The 14376-nt window shown below is 41.1% G+C and overlaps 1 protein-coding gene across 1 annotated transcript in view; it reads right to left on the bottom strand.

The window, feature by feature from the left end:
• Nucleotides 1–14376, bottom strand: part of DUSP3 (dual specificity phosphatase 3) — a 216616-nt gene that overhangs the window by 98310 nt on the left and 103930 nt on the right. The window contains exon 2 of the mRNA XM_089681291.1: nucleotides 11005–11231. Coding sequence (XP_089537417.1) covers nucleotides 11005–11231 — 227 coding nt within the window. The remainder of the gene's footprint in view (nucleotides 1–11004; nucleotides 11232–14376) is intronic.

Below are 14376 nucleotides of genomic sequence, written 5' to 3'. Positions count from 1 at the left end.
ACTGCCCCTATTGTGCACTCAGACCACCCTTGTCATGAACTGCCCCTATTGTGCGCTCAGACCACCCTGGTCATGAACTGCCCCTATTGTGCGCTCAGACCACCCTTGTCATCAACTGCCCCTATTGTGCGCTCAGACCACCCTTGTCATCAACTGCCCCTATTGTGCGCTCAGACCATCCTTGTCATCAAATGCCCCTATTGTGTGCTCAGACCACCCTTGTCATCAACTGCCCCTATTGTGCGTTCAGACCACCCTTGTCATGAACTGCCCCTATTGGTGTCCCTAGAAAGCTGTGTGGGAGGTTTGCTGAGGCCAGGCCCCACATCCAGAGTCCCGTTGAGTCCCCGTGAGGCTGCTGTTGTCCCTAGAAAGCTGTGCGGGAGCTTTGCTGAGGCAAGGCCTCACAGCCAGAGTCCCGTTGAGTCCCTGTGAGGCTGCTGTTGTCCCTAGAAACCTGTGTGGGAGCTGTGCTGAGGCCAGGCCCCACAGCTAGAGTCCCGTTGAGTCCCCGTGAAGCTGCTGTTGTCCCTGGAAAGCTGTGTGGGAGCTGTTGTGAGGTCAGGCCCCACAGCCAGAGTCCCCGTGAGGCTGCTGTTGTCCCTAGAAAGCTGTGTGGGAGCTGTGCTGAGGTCAGGCCCCATAGTCAAGGTCCTGTTGAGTCCCCGTGAGCCTGATGTTGTCCCTAGAAAGCTGTGTGAGAGCTGTGCTGAGGTCAGACCCCATAACCAAGGTCCAGTTTAGTTCCCATGAGCCTGCTTACTGTGAGTGTCCCTACAAGCCACATGTTGCGGAGTGCCAAGAGCTGCCCCGATTGAGTGCCTTCCATAGTTCAATAAAGCTTTGTGTGTTTGCCATCTTCTTTGTGAGTTCTGTCCTGCCTACGCTTCCGTTACAGTACCGTATTGCATGACAGCACAATTGTCCGTTAAACTAGCACAGCGCTATATAGCAAAAAAATGGCGTAAACTGCAGTATCTATACCATAGTTTGTAGACGTTATAACTTTTACACAAAGCAATCAATATACACTTATTGGGATTTTTTTTTTACCAAAAACATGTAGCAGAATACATTTTGGCCTAAATTTATAACTAACTTTGAGTTTACTATATATTTTTTATAGCTGAAAGTAAAAAAATATTGTTTTTCTTCAAAATGTTTGGCTTTTTTTTTATTTACAGCGTGAAAAATAAAAAGCGCACAGGTGATCAAATACCACCGAAAGAAGGTTCTCTTTGTGTGAAAAAAGGACGTAAATTTTGTTTGGGTACAGCATTGCATGACCGCGCAATTATCAGCTGAATTAGTGCAGCGCCAAGCAGCAAAAAGAGACCTGGTCATTAAGGGGGTAAATCCTCAGGAGTGCAATTGGTTAAAATGCTTTACTAACTTTGTTTTTTATTTTGCTTTTATATTTATTTTTATTAATTTTTTATTTATGGTACAATAATCTACCTTTTTCATTATCTCATTGATTTATTCATTATTATTAACATTTATTTTCACCTCCATTGTTCTATTCTAAATCATTTTTATAATTCATTTAATTGTCATTTTCTATTTCCCTTATGTCGAATATGCCCTTTTTTTAGATATATGTTATTATATGTATACATACACATTCATATACTTTTTAACCCAAGAGCATTAGAGCTATTCTCTCGTGTGTTTTTATTTCTGTTTTTATATCTGTATTAATTCCTTTACAATGCAGGAAAACATGTAGGTACTTAGGACCCAGGAACTACTTGTCTCCTTCCCATTCCCTTCACACTATACAAATGCCAGTGTTCTATTGGGGCTCAGGTCTGAAGAAGGAGCCTACTAAGCATTATCCGAAACACTTTACCGCCCCCTTCACCTCCTACATCCGACTCTGCTCTCTAAGCCTCATTTTGATACACAGGCACATCCTAGGCTTTACTTCCTGATCCTATAGACAGAGTTTGCTTCTGGATGGCTGGATGCCTTACCTGGATCTTATTACACCACACGATAAGTCTTTTTAACTATTTAACTTGTAAGTGCAATTTATCTATTGTTCACTAATAAATTGTCAATACTGCACTCAGAGGTGCCTTTCTCTCTTTTTCATATAACTGGATACTAACATTTATAGGTAAAGTTGATCCAGGGAATATCCGATTGCCCCTTGGGGGATCAGGAAGGAATTTTTTTCCCTGCAGGAGCAAATTGGATCATGCTTTGCTGGGGTTTTTTTTGCCTTCCTCTAGATCAACTGTGGGTATAGGATTATAACTTTTTTTTTAATGATTGAACTGGATGGACTTTTGTCTTTTTTCAGCCAGACTATTTATATAAGTATGTACTGGCTGTGTAGTACATGTGACAACAATCTCCTGTATTCTTCATTTGTCTGGGCTATGGGGTAGAGTGGCAAGACAGAAGCCTTTTCTTACAAAGAAAAACATCCAAGCCCGGCTAAATTTTTCAAACACATCTGAAGTCTCCTAAAAGCATGTGGGAAAATGTTTTATGGTCTGATGAAACCAAGGTTGAACTTTTTGGCCATAATTTCAAAAGATATAGTTTGGCGCAAAAACAACACTGCACATCATCAAAAGAACACCATACCCACAGTGAAGCATGGTGGTGGCAGCATCATGCTTTGGGGCTGTTTTTCTTCAGCTGGAACTGGGGCCTTAGTCAAGGTAGAGGGAATTATGAACAGTTCCAAATACCAGTCAATATTGGCACAACACCTTCAGGCTACTACTAGAAAGCTGAATATGAAGGAGGAAGGACTGACTTCCACAGCCCAGACCTGAATCCAGGTGAAAATCTGTGGGGTGATTTTACAACTTAAAATCATACTAGTGGCTCTGATAATGGTTTAAAAAATATAATCCCTTGTAGGGTTAGAGCAATACAATGTTCCCAAGAAGCCCCGATCCGTTTCAATCATTTCAATTTAAGAATTTCTTCAGGGTGCATGAAAACCAAAGGGATCTAAAACAGCAATTGAACAGCTGATGTCTATTACGGTGATCTTAAAAACACTGGCATTCAAAATAGGATTGCATGATCCAGCATTCGATGGTATGAGCAATTAGGTGGACAAGAGTGGTCACATGTACAACTCATAATATTGGCGTCAGAGAGGGAAAAGCAGGCCACCCTCCCAAATCCTTCATATATGGATTCCCTTGGTGATCTAGTCAATAACACACCTCCTGTATTAGAGCACCCCATTCTTGACGAGGAAGCAACAGGACTGTGCATGTAGGTAAACATGTGCAGTGGACGTAAGCTTGATGGAGTGAATTTTCCACCTTATCTCATAACACTAGGTAACAAGCCTGTTACATCACTTAGCACAAGGAATCCTGGTAGAAGCGACACTCTGCCCATGAGTGCCCACACGTTCTCCTGCCTATCGTATCATGTACTCTATTGCACCAAGCTTGCAAGAATTGTATTGAGCCAAATGACTTGGCAAAAACAGTCAGATAAACATATGCTTCCTGCCAACAGTAGCAATATACAGTGGGGATCGAAAGTTTGGGCACCCCAGCTAAAAATTTGTATTAATGTGCATAAAGAAGCCAAGGAAAGATGGAAAAATCTCCAAAAGGCATCAAATTACAGATTAGACATTCTTATAATATGTCAACAAAAGTTAGATTTTATTTCCATCATTTACACTTTCAAAATAACAGAAAACAAAAAATGGCATCTGCAAAAGTTTGGGCACCCTGCAGAGTTAATATCTTGTACTGCCCCCTTTGGCAAGTATCACAGCTTCTAAACGCTTTTTGTAGCCAGCCAAGAGTCTTTCAATTCTTGTTTGAGGTATCTTTGCCCATTCTTCCTTACAAAAGTCTTCCAGTTCTTTGAGATTCCTGGGCTGTCTGTCACGCACTGCTCTTTTAAGGTCTATCCATAGATTTTCAATTATGTTGAGGTAAGGAGATTGTGAAGGTCATGGCAAAACCTTCAGTCTACGCCTCTTGATGTAATCCCCCGTGGATTTCGAGGTGTGTTTAGGATCGTTATCCATTTGTAGAAGCCATCCTCTCTTTAACTTCAGCTTTTTCACAGATGGCATCAAGTTACCATCCAAAATTTGCTGAAAATTTATTGAATCCATTTTTCCTTCTACTCGTGAGATGTTCCCTGTGCCACTGGCTGCAACACAACCCCAAAGCATGATTGATCCAACCCCATGCTTAACAGTTGGACAGAGGTTCTTTTCATTAAATTCTGTGCCCCTTCTTCTCCAAACGTACCTTTGTTCATTACGGCCAAAAAGTTAAATTTTAACCTCATCGGTCCACAGAACTTGTTTCCAAAATGCATCAGGCTTGTCTATATGTTCATTTGCAAAGTTCAAACGATGATTTTTGTGGTGAGGACGTAGAAGAGGTTTTCTTCTGATGACTCTTCCATGAAGACCATATTTGTACAAGTATCTCTTTATAGTGGAATAGTGTACCCCAACTCCAGTGTCTGCCAGATCTTTCTGGAGGGATCGTGCAGTCAAACGCGAGTTTTGAATTGTTTTTCTCACAATCCTGCGAGCTGTTCTGTCTGATATTTTTCTTGGTCTTCCAGATCTTGCTTTAACTTCCACTGTTCCTGATGACTGCCATTTCTTAATTACATTAATTACAGAGGATATTGACATCTGAAAACGCTTTGCTATCTTTTTTTTTTTTAGGCCAAAAAGTTTAATTTTGGTTTCATCTGACCAGAACACCTTCTTTCACATGCTTGCTGTTTCCCCCACATGGCTTCTTGCAAACTGCAAACAGAAATTCTTATGGCTTTCTTTCAACAATGGCTTTCTTCTTGCCACTCTTCCATAAAGGCCAGATTTGTGGAGTACACGACTAATAGTTGTCCTGTGGACAGATTGTCCCACCTGAGCTGTGGATCTCTGCAGCTCCTCCAGAGTTACCATGGGCCTCTTGGCTGCTTCTCTGATTAATGCTCTCCTTGCCTGCCAGTTTAGGTGGACGGCCATGTCTTGGTAGGTTTGCAGTTGTGCCATACTCTTTCCATTTTTGGATGATGGATTGAACAGTGCTCCATGAGATGTTTAAAGCTTGGGATTTTTTTTATAACCTAACCCTGCTTTAAACTTCACAACTTTAATTCTGACCTGTCTGATGTGGTCCTTGGCCTTCATGATGCTGTTTGTTCACTAATGTTCTCTAACAAACCTCAGAGGACTTCATAGAACAGCTGTATTTATACTGAGATTAAATTACACACAGGTGGACTCTGTTTACTAATTAGGAGACTTCTGAAGGCAATTGGTTCCACTAGATTTTAGTTAGGGGTATCAGAGTAAAGGGGGCTGAATGCAAATGCACGCCACACTTTTCAGATATTGATTTGTAAAAAAAAATTTGAAAACCATTTATCATTTTCCTTCCACTTCGCAATTATGTGCCACTTTGTGTTGGTCTATCACATAAAATCCCAATAAAATACATTTACGTTTTTGTTTGTAATATGACAAAATGTGGAAAATTTCAAGAGGTATGAATACTTTTTGAAGGCAATGTACAGTGGGGATCGAACGTTTGGGCACCCCAGCTAAAAATTTGTATTAATGTGCATAAAGAAGCCAAGGAAAGATGGAAAAATCTCCAAAAGGCATCAAATTACAGATTAGACATTCTTATAATATGTCAACAAAAGTTAGATTTTATTTCCATCATTTACACTTTCAAAATAACAGAAAACAAAAAAATGGCGTCTGCAAAAGTTTGGGCACTCTGCAGAATTTATAGCATGCACTGCCCCCTTTCCAAAGCTGAGACCTGCCAGTGTCATGGATTGTTCTCAATCATCGTCTGGGAAGACCAGGTTATGTCAAGCTCAAAGGTTTTAAATGCTCAGACTCATCTGACCTTGCCCCAACAATCAGCACCATGGGTTCTTCTAAGCAGTTGTCTAGAAAACTGAAACTGAAAATAGTTGACGCTCACAAAGCTGGAGAAGGCTATAAGAAGATAGCAAAGCGTTTTCAGATGTCAATATCCTCTGTTCGGAATGTAATTAAGAAATGGCAGTCATCAGGAACAGTGGAAGTTAAAGCAAGATCTGGAAGACCAAGAAAAATATCAGACAGAACAGCTCGCAGGATTGTGAGAAAAACAATTAAAAACCCACGTTTGACTGCACGATCCCTCCAGAAAGATCTGGCAGACACTGGAGTTGTGGTACACTATTCCACTATAAAGAGATACTTGTACAAATATGGTCTTCATGGAAGAGTCATCAGAAGAAAACCTCTTCTACGTCCTCACCACAAAAATCATCGTTTGAACTTTGCAAATGAACATATAGACAAGCCTGATGCATTCTGGAAACAAGTTCTGTGGACCGATGAGGTTAAAATTGAACTTTTTGGCCAGAATGAGCAAAGGTACGTTTGGAGAAGAAGGGGCACAGAATTTAATGAAAAGAACCTCTGTCCAACTGTTAAGCATGGGGTTGGATCAATCATGCTTTGGGGTTGTGCTGCAGCCAGTGGCACAGGGAACATCTCATGAGTAGAAGGAAAAATGGATTCAATAAAATTTCAGCAAATTTTGGATGGTAACTTGATGCCATCTGTGAAAAAGCTGAAGTTAAAGAGAAGATGGCTTCTACAAATGGATAATGATCCTAAACACACCTTGAAATCCACGGGGGATTACATCAAGAGGCGTAAACTGAAGGTTTTGCCATGGCCTTCACAATCTCCTGACCTCAACATAATTGAAAATCTATGGATAGACCTTAAAAGAGCAGTGCGTGACAGACAGCCCAGAAATCTCAAAGAACTGGAAGACTTTTGTAAGGAAGAATGGGCAAAGATACCTCAAACAAGAATTGAAAGACTCTTGGCTGGCTATAAAAAGCGTTTACAAGCTGTGATACTTGCCAAAGGGGGCAGTACAAGATATTAACTCTGCAGGGTGCCCAAACTTTTGCAGACGCCATTTTTTTTGTTTTCTGTTATTTTGAAAGTGTAAATGATGGAAATAAAATCTAACTTTTGTTGACATATTATAAGAATGTCTAATCTGTAATTTGATGCCTTTTGGAGATTTTTCCATCTTTCCTTGGCTTCTTTATGCACATTAATACAAATTTTTTGCTGGGGTGCCCAAACTTTCGATCCCCACCGTACATATATATATATATATATATACACATACATACATATATATATATACACATACATACATACATACATATACACATACATATACATACATACATATATATACAAATACACACATACATACATATACATATATACAGTCAGGTCCATAAATATTGGGACATCAACACAATTCTAACATATTTGGCTCTATACACCACCACAATGGGTTTGAAATGAAACAAACAAGATGTGCTTTAACTGCAGACTGTCAGCTTTAATTTGAGGGTATTTACATCCAAATCAGGTGAACGGTGTAGGAATTACAACAGTTTGCATATGTGTCTCCCGCTTGTTAAGGGACCAAAAGTAATGGGGCAGAATAATAATCATAAATCAAACTTTCACTTTTTAATACTTGGTTGCAAATCCTTTGCAGTCAATTACAGCCTGAAGTCTGGAACACATAGACATCACCAGACGCTGGGTTTCATCCCTGGTGATGCTCTGCCAGGCCTCTACTGCAACTGTCTTCAGTTCCTGCTTGTTCTTGGGGCATTTTCCCTTCAGTTTTGTCTTCAGCAAGTGAAATGCATGCTCAATCAGATTCAGGTCAGGTGATTGACTTGGCCATTGCATAATATTCCACTTCTTTCCCTTAAAAAACTCTTTGGTTGCTTTTGCAGTATGCTTTGGGTCATTGTCCATCTGCACTGTGAAGCGGCATCCAATGAGTTCTGAAGCATTTGGCTGAATATGAGCAGATAATATTGCCCGAAACGCTTCAGAATTCATCCTGCTGCTTTTGTTAGCAGTCACATTATCAATAAATACAAGAGAACCAGTTCCATTGGCAGCCATGCATGCCCACGCCATGACACTACCGCCACCATGCTTCACTGATGAGGTGGTATGCTTAGGATCATGAGCAGTTCCTTTCCTTCTCCATACTCTTCTCTTCCCATCACTCTGGTACAAGTTGATCTTGGTCTCATCTGTCCATAGGATGTTGTTCCAGAGCTGTGAAGGCGTTTTTAGATGTCATTTGGCAAACTCTAATTTGGCCTTCCTGTTTTTGAGGCTCACCAATGGTTTCCATCTTGTGGTGAACCCTCTGTATTCACTCTGGTGAAGTCTTCTCTTGATTTTTGACTTTGACACACATACACCTACCTCCTGGAGAGTGTTCTTGATCTGGCCAGCTGTTGTGAAGGGTGTTTTCTTTACCAGGGAGAGAATTCTTCGGTCATCCACCACAGTTGTTTTCCGTGGTCTTCCGGGTCTTTTGGTGTTGCTGAGCTCACCGGTGCGTTCCTTCTTTTTAAGAATGTTCCAAACAGTTGTTTTGGCCACGCCTAATATTTTTGCTATCTCTCTGATGGATTTGTTTTGTTTTTTCAGCCTAATGATGGCTTGCTTCACTGATAGTGACAGCTCTTTGGATCTCATCTTGAGAGTTGACAGCAACAGATTCCAAATGCAAATAGCACACTTGAAATGAACTCTGGACCTTTTATCTGCTCATTGTAATTGGGATAATGAAGGAATAACACACACCTGGCCATGGAACAGCTGAGAAGCCAATTGTCCCATTACTTTTGATCCCTTAACAAGTGGGAGGCACATATGCAAACTGTTGTAATTCTTACACCGTTCACCTGATTTGGATGTAAATACCCTCAAATTAAAGCCGACAGTCTGCAGTTAAAGCACATCTTGTTTGTTTCATTTCAAATCCATTGTGGTGGTGTATAGAGCCAAAAATGTTAGAATTGTGTTGATGTCCCAATATTTATGGACCTGACTGTATATATACACACACATATACAGACACACACACACACACACGTGACACTCGAAAAATTAGAATATCGTGCAAAAGTTAATTTATTTCAGTAATGCAACTTAAAAGGTGAAACAAATATATAAGATAGACTCATTACATGCAAAGCAAGATAGTTCGAGTCGTGATTTGTCATAATTGTGATGATTATGGCTTACAGCTCATGAAAACCCCAAATCCACAATCTCAGAAAATTAGAAGATTGTGAAAAGGTGCAATATTCTAGGCTCAAAGTGTCCCACTCTAATCAGCTAATTAAGCCATAACATCTGCAAAGGGTTCCTGAGCCTTTAAATGGTCTCTGAGTCTGGTTCAGTAGGAATCACAATCATGGGAAAGACTGCTGACCTGGCAGTTGTGCAGAAAACCATCATTGACACCATCCATAAGGAGGGAAAGCCTCAAAAGGTAATTGCAAAAGAAGTTGGATGTTCCCAAAGTGCTGTATCAAAGCACATTGATAGAAAGTTATGTGGAGGGAAAAGTGTGGAAGAAAAACGTGCACAAGCAGCAGGGATGACCGCAGCCTGGAGAGGATTGTCAGGAAAAAGCCATTCAAAAGTGTTGGGGACTTTCACAAGGAGTGGACTGAGGCTGGAGTCAGTGCATCAAGAGCCACCACACACAGACGGATCCTGGACATGGGCTTCAAATGTCGTATTCCTCTTGTCAAGCTGCTCCTGAATAACAAACAATGTTAGAAGCGTCTTCCCTGGGCTAAAGAAAAACAGACCTGGTCTGTTGCTCAGTGGTACAAAGTCCTTTTTTCTGATGAGAGCAACTTTTGCATCTCATTTGGAAACCAAGGACCCAGAGTATGGAGGAAGAATGAAGAGGCACACACTGCAAGATTCTTGAAGTCCAGTGTGAAGTTTCCACAGGCTGTGTTGATTTGGGGAGCCATGTCATCTGCTGGTGTTGGTCCACTGTGCTTCATTAAGTCCAGGGTCAACGCAGCCGTCTACCAGGAGATTTTGGAGCACTTCATACGTCCTTCCGCAGATTAGCTTTATGGGGATGCTGACTTCATTTTCCAACAGGATTTGGCACCTGCCCACACTGCAAAAAGCACCAAAACCTGGTTCAATGACCGTGGGATTACTGTGCTTGATTGGTCAGCAAACTCGCCTGACCTGAACCCCATAGAGAATCTATGGGGCATTGCCAAGAGAAAGATGAGAGACATGAGACCGAACAATGCAGAAGAGCTGAAGACCGCTATTGAAGCATCCTAGTATTCCATTACACATCAGCAGTGCCACAGGCTGATAGCTTCCATGCCACGCCGCATTGAGGCAGTAATTGCTTCAAAAAGAGCCCAAACCAAGTACTGAGTACATATGAATGCTTATACTTTTCAGAGGTCCAATACTGTTCTATATACAATCCTTGTTTTATTGATTGCATGTAATATTCTAATTTTCTGAGATTGTGGATTTGGGGTTTTCATGAGCTGTAAGCCATAATCATCACAATTATGACAAATCACAGCTTGAACTATCTTGCTTTGCATGTAATGAGTCTATCTCATATATTAGTTTAACCTTTTAAGTTGCATTACTGAAATAAATAAACTTTTGCACAATATTCTAATTTTATATATATGTGATTTTGCACAGCCCTGCTGCAGTAGTCCTGCTATAGGGCAGTGGAGAACCGGTTAATCTATCCACTCATGAGACTCTCAAAATTATAGAGTTATGACGTAGCCACGGCAGCTTACACACATATTTGCAAATGTGTGAAAACTAAACCCCTTGTTTTAACGTGACCTGTTAGACAGGGTTAATTTGATTTGTAGCAAACTGGCTGGTAAGCTAGCTGGAAACTTTGGTTTGCAGTTTTTTGACAAGCGTTGCCCTTCCATGTGCTCCTTGTTGGAAAGGCCAGTTATAGATTGGGGTGGTTGTCATTTGTTTGAAAAGTCAGCAGAACTTCACTTCATTCACTAAGCTAAATGAAAATAATTTTTTTTTGAGTAGAATATACAGTATGGCAGATGTAAATTACAAATTAAATATCTAAAGGTACTCACCATCTTTTTGCGACAATGCTTTATCAATGAAGTCTGAGGCTTCTTCAAAGTAAGAGCTGAGGTCAAATGTTGGTCTGTCATTAGCTTTAATACCATGGTAGGTAATGCCTGTTCCTTCATAGAAAGCAGTATTTGTGTTTACATGCATGAAGGAATTCCCTTCTGCAGCATTTAGGATGTGAGTAATTCCAAGGCGTTGTAATCTCATTATGTTCTGGGCAATAAACCTGAAAGACAAAATGTTTCTACATTAAAAAAAATCCGGCTTTTTTATTAACACACATCAACAAATCAGAATGTATCTTTATGAGCCAGAAACAAATAGGCATTTGAAATAACCTCAGTCTCCACTCTTGAACTGTTTCTGCATCCTGTTTACATCCACAGTGTAGTGATATCATGAGAGATAACATGACACTTACTTTGAGTATGGAGACTGAGACAGAGCTCTGTCCAGCACCTCCCTGCAACAGCAGATCATCACTTAAATGATCTATTAATGGCTGATTGCACTGACCAAATCCAGACCTTGAAGAAAAGTAAGGATAAAAAGATACAATAATTTTCTTCTTTTTTTTTTTAAACAAATCAAGATTTCCCTACCTAGATTAATCCCCAAGACCCAACAAGAACATACTAATTTACTGTGTAAGTTCCGAATTCTTACAGTGAATATAAAAAGCCTATGAAAAAGTAATCCTATGCTAATGTGTGTCTTCGCCAGCCCAACTTGATTTTATCTTAATGTTATGCTACCAATTTAGCCAAACCAATATTTTTGCCTGTGTGTACCGCAATACAGTGTGGAAAAGGGAATATAGCTCTCCTAAAAAAAAAGTTATACGTTTACTTTGAGCTGCATTATTATTATACAGTATTTATAAAGCGCCAACAGGTCGCTCAGCACTGTACATTATAATGGGAGACAGAACATGCGACAGTACAATAACAATACAATGCGATACACGAGGGGTTCGATGGCCCTGCTCCTTGGAGCTTACAATCTAGGAGGGAGAGGATAGTGGTACAGAAGGAAATAGCTGTGGGGGATGGAGTGGGAGGAAGAGTGGAGGAGGTTGGGAATTATCAGGGGGTGGGGTAGGCTTCCCTGAAGAGGTGGGTTTTCAGGGTGCGCCTAAAGGAGAGGAGAGTAGGTGATAGTCTGATGGATTGGGGTAGGGAGTTCCAGAGGATGGGTGACAACCTGGAGAAGTCCTGGAGGCAGGCATGGGAGGAGTAGACTAGGGAACTAGAGAGAAGGAGGTCTTGTGAGGAGCGGAGAGTGCATGTAGGGTAGTACTTGGATATTAGGTCGGTGATGTAGTTTGGGGCAGTATGATGGACAGCTTTGTACGTCAGTGTTAGGATTTTGAATTTGATCCGTTGGGCAGCCAGTGGAGGGATTGGAAGAGGGGGGTGGTGGAACGGAGCAGTTGGTAAGGTGGATGCGACTGGCTGCCATATTCAGGATTGACTGAAGCGGGGATAGCCTGTGGCGAGGCAGGCCAGTGAGGAGGGAGTGGCAGTAATCGAGTCGTGATATGATGAGGGAGTGGATGAGCTGCTTAGTGGTTTCTGGGGTTAGGAACGTGCGTATTTTGGCGATGTTGCGGAGGTGGAGTCTGCATGAGTTTGTTAGTGATTGGACTTGGGGCTGGAAGGATAGATTGGAGTCAAGAATGACACCATGTACTCTGGCCTGCGGGGCGGGCCTGATGGTGGCATTGTTGGACGTGATGGAGAAGTCAGTGGGGAATGGTATGCGGGCTGGGGGGAAGACTAGGACCTCAGTTTTGGGGAGGTTCAGTTTAAGGAAGTGGAGCGACATCCAATCTGATATGTCGTTCAGTAGGCTTGTGATTCGGCGGAGACTGAGGGGGTGAGGCGAGGGGTCGAGAGATAGATTAGCGTGTCGTCGGCATAGAGGTGGTAGTTGAATCCGTGAGAATGTATGAGTTGGTCAAGGGAAGAGGTGTAGATGGAGAAGAGAAGGGGCCCGAGGACAGAGCCTTGAGGGACCCCAACAGAGAGGGGGAGTGAGGGGGAGGTGGTAGCATTATAGGTAACGCTGAATCCTCCTAGAATGAGAGAACCATCTTGCGTCCGTCATATTACTATATGGCGGGCGGAAGGTGGTTAATATTCACACATATTAGTTACAAATAGCAGCGCTACATCTCTTAGCACTATTATCTTTTGTCCCTGATTGCTAGGATGCAGGCAGCCTCTGCCATTTTGCATCCTAGGTTATTAAGATGCAGTCAGCGTCTGCTGCCTAGCATCCAAGGTTGCTGGGACAGAGACGGCCATTCAGTGCCGACATTTCAATTTAGAAATATGTAATCAGGCTAACTGCACATTGCTGATATTCACATGTTGACCCTGGAAATTTGTGCTGTATGCTGAACACATGAACTTTAGCACAATTACCTACATTTAGCGCAAAAAAATAATTACATATGCAGGACTATAGATGCAGATTTTTCTATTCTATTTTGACTTTATGGATCAGATCGCAGAGCAAATTTACTGATTTTTACACAACTGTGTGCACAGCAAACAAAAATTCCCCCAAAAAATTATGTACTGATAAAAACATGGCATTTTTTAGCAATATGAACTGTAATATGAAGTTCCCCATAGTGCTGTTAGCTGGAAAGCATTTATGCTATGACTTCTGCTAGAGAAATAGGATGCTACGTGAACATCAATTTTGCTGTTCTAAGTGAATCTGTGAGGATTAATTAGTTGCTGCAGAGTCTATTTAGTTCTCCTCACAAAGTCCTAGGGGGTGTTCCACAAATATGATAAGGCATGCTAAATATAAGATATACATAAAAAGTACCCTGCACTCTGTACTCTCAGTGCCAACCTGGTACCTGATTTTGTACTTCATTGGTCATACAAATGTGTAAGAAGGCTTTGTACATTTCTGTATATTTTTGCACAGAAAATGTCTCATATATAGTCAAAACAGACAGGCAAGATAGAATAAATACTTCTAGTCTGTCATCATTTCGAGAAAAAAAAAAAAACATGCACAAATGGAAGAAGCACCAGATAAAGGAGTCCACATTCATTTGTTAGTTTGCACTAAATCATTTTGCATGGCAGCCAAGCTGGCAAAACCAACATACTCAAATGCACCATGGCACACTTAAAATGTAACTCCATTTTTTTTTTCTTTTTTTTAGAAAGATAAACATTCCTCTCTGGGTGATCTATGTACATTGCAAGGATTTTAACTTTGGTGCAGATTCCTACCTTTTGTTAATTTGAAGAAATAGCTGTTTGTTTGTATCGATGTGCAGAATGAATGTGAATGGGAGTGACTTTTTCATTAATGATCAGCATGCAGGATGAGGAAAGTGG

The sequence above is a fragment of the Staurois parvus genome, unplaced genomic scaffold (assembly GCF_062004578.1).
Source record: "Staurois parvus isolate SC_StPar_1 unplaced genomic scaffold, SC_StPar_1.0 ptg000263l, whole genome shotgun sequence".
In the NCBI taxonomy this organism is placed as follows: Eukaryota; Metazoa; Chordata; class Amphibia; order Anura; family Ranidae; genus Staurois; species Staurois parvus.
Note: the sequence above shows the minus strand (reverse complement) of the source record. Positions and strands in the feature narration are given on the sequence as shown.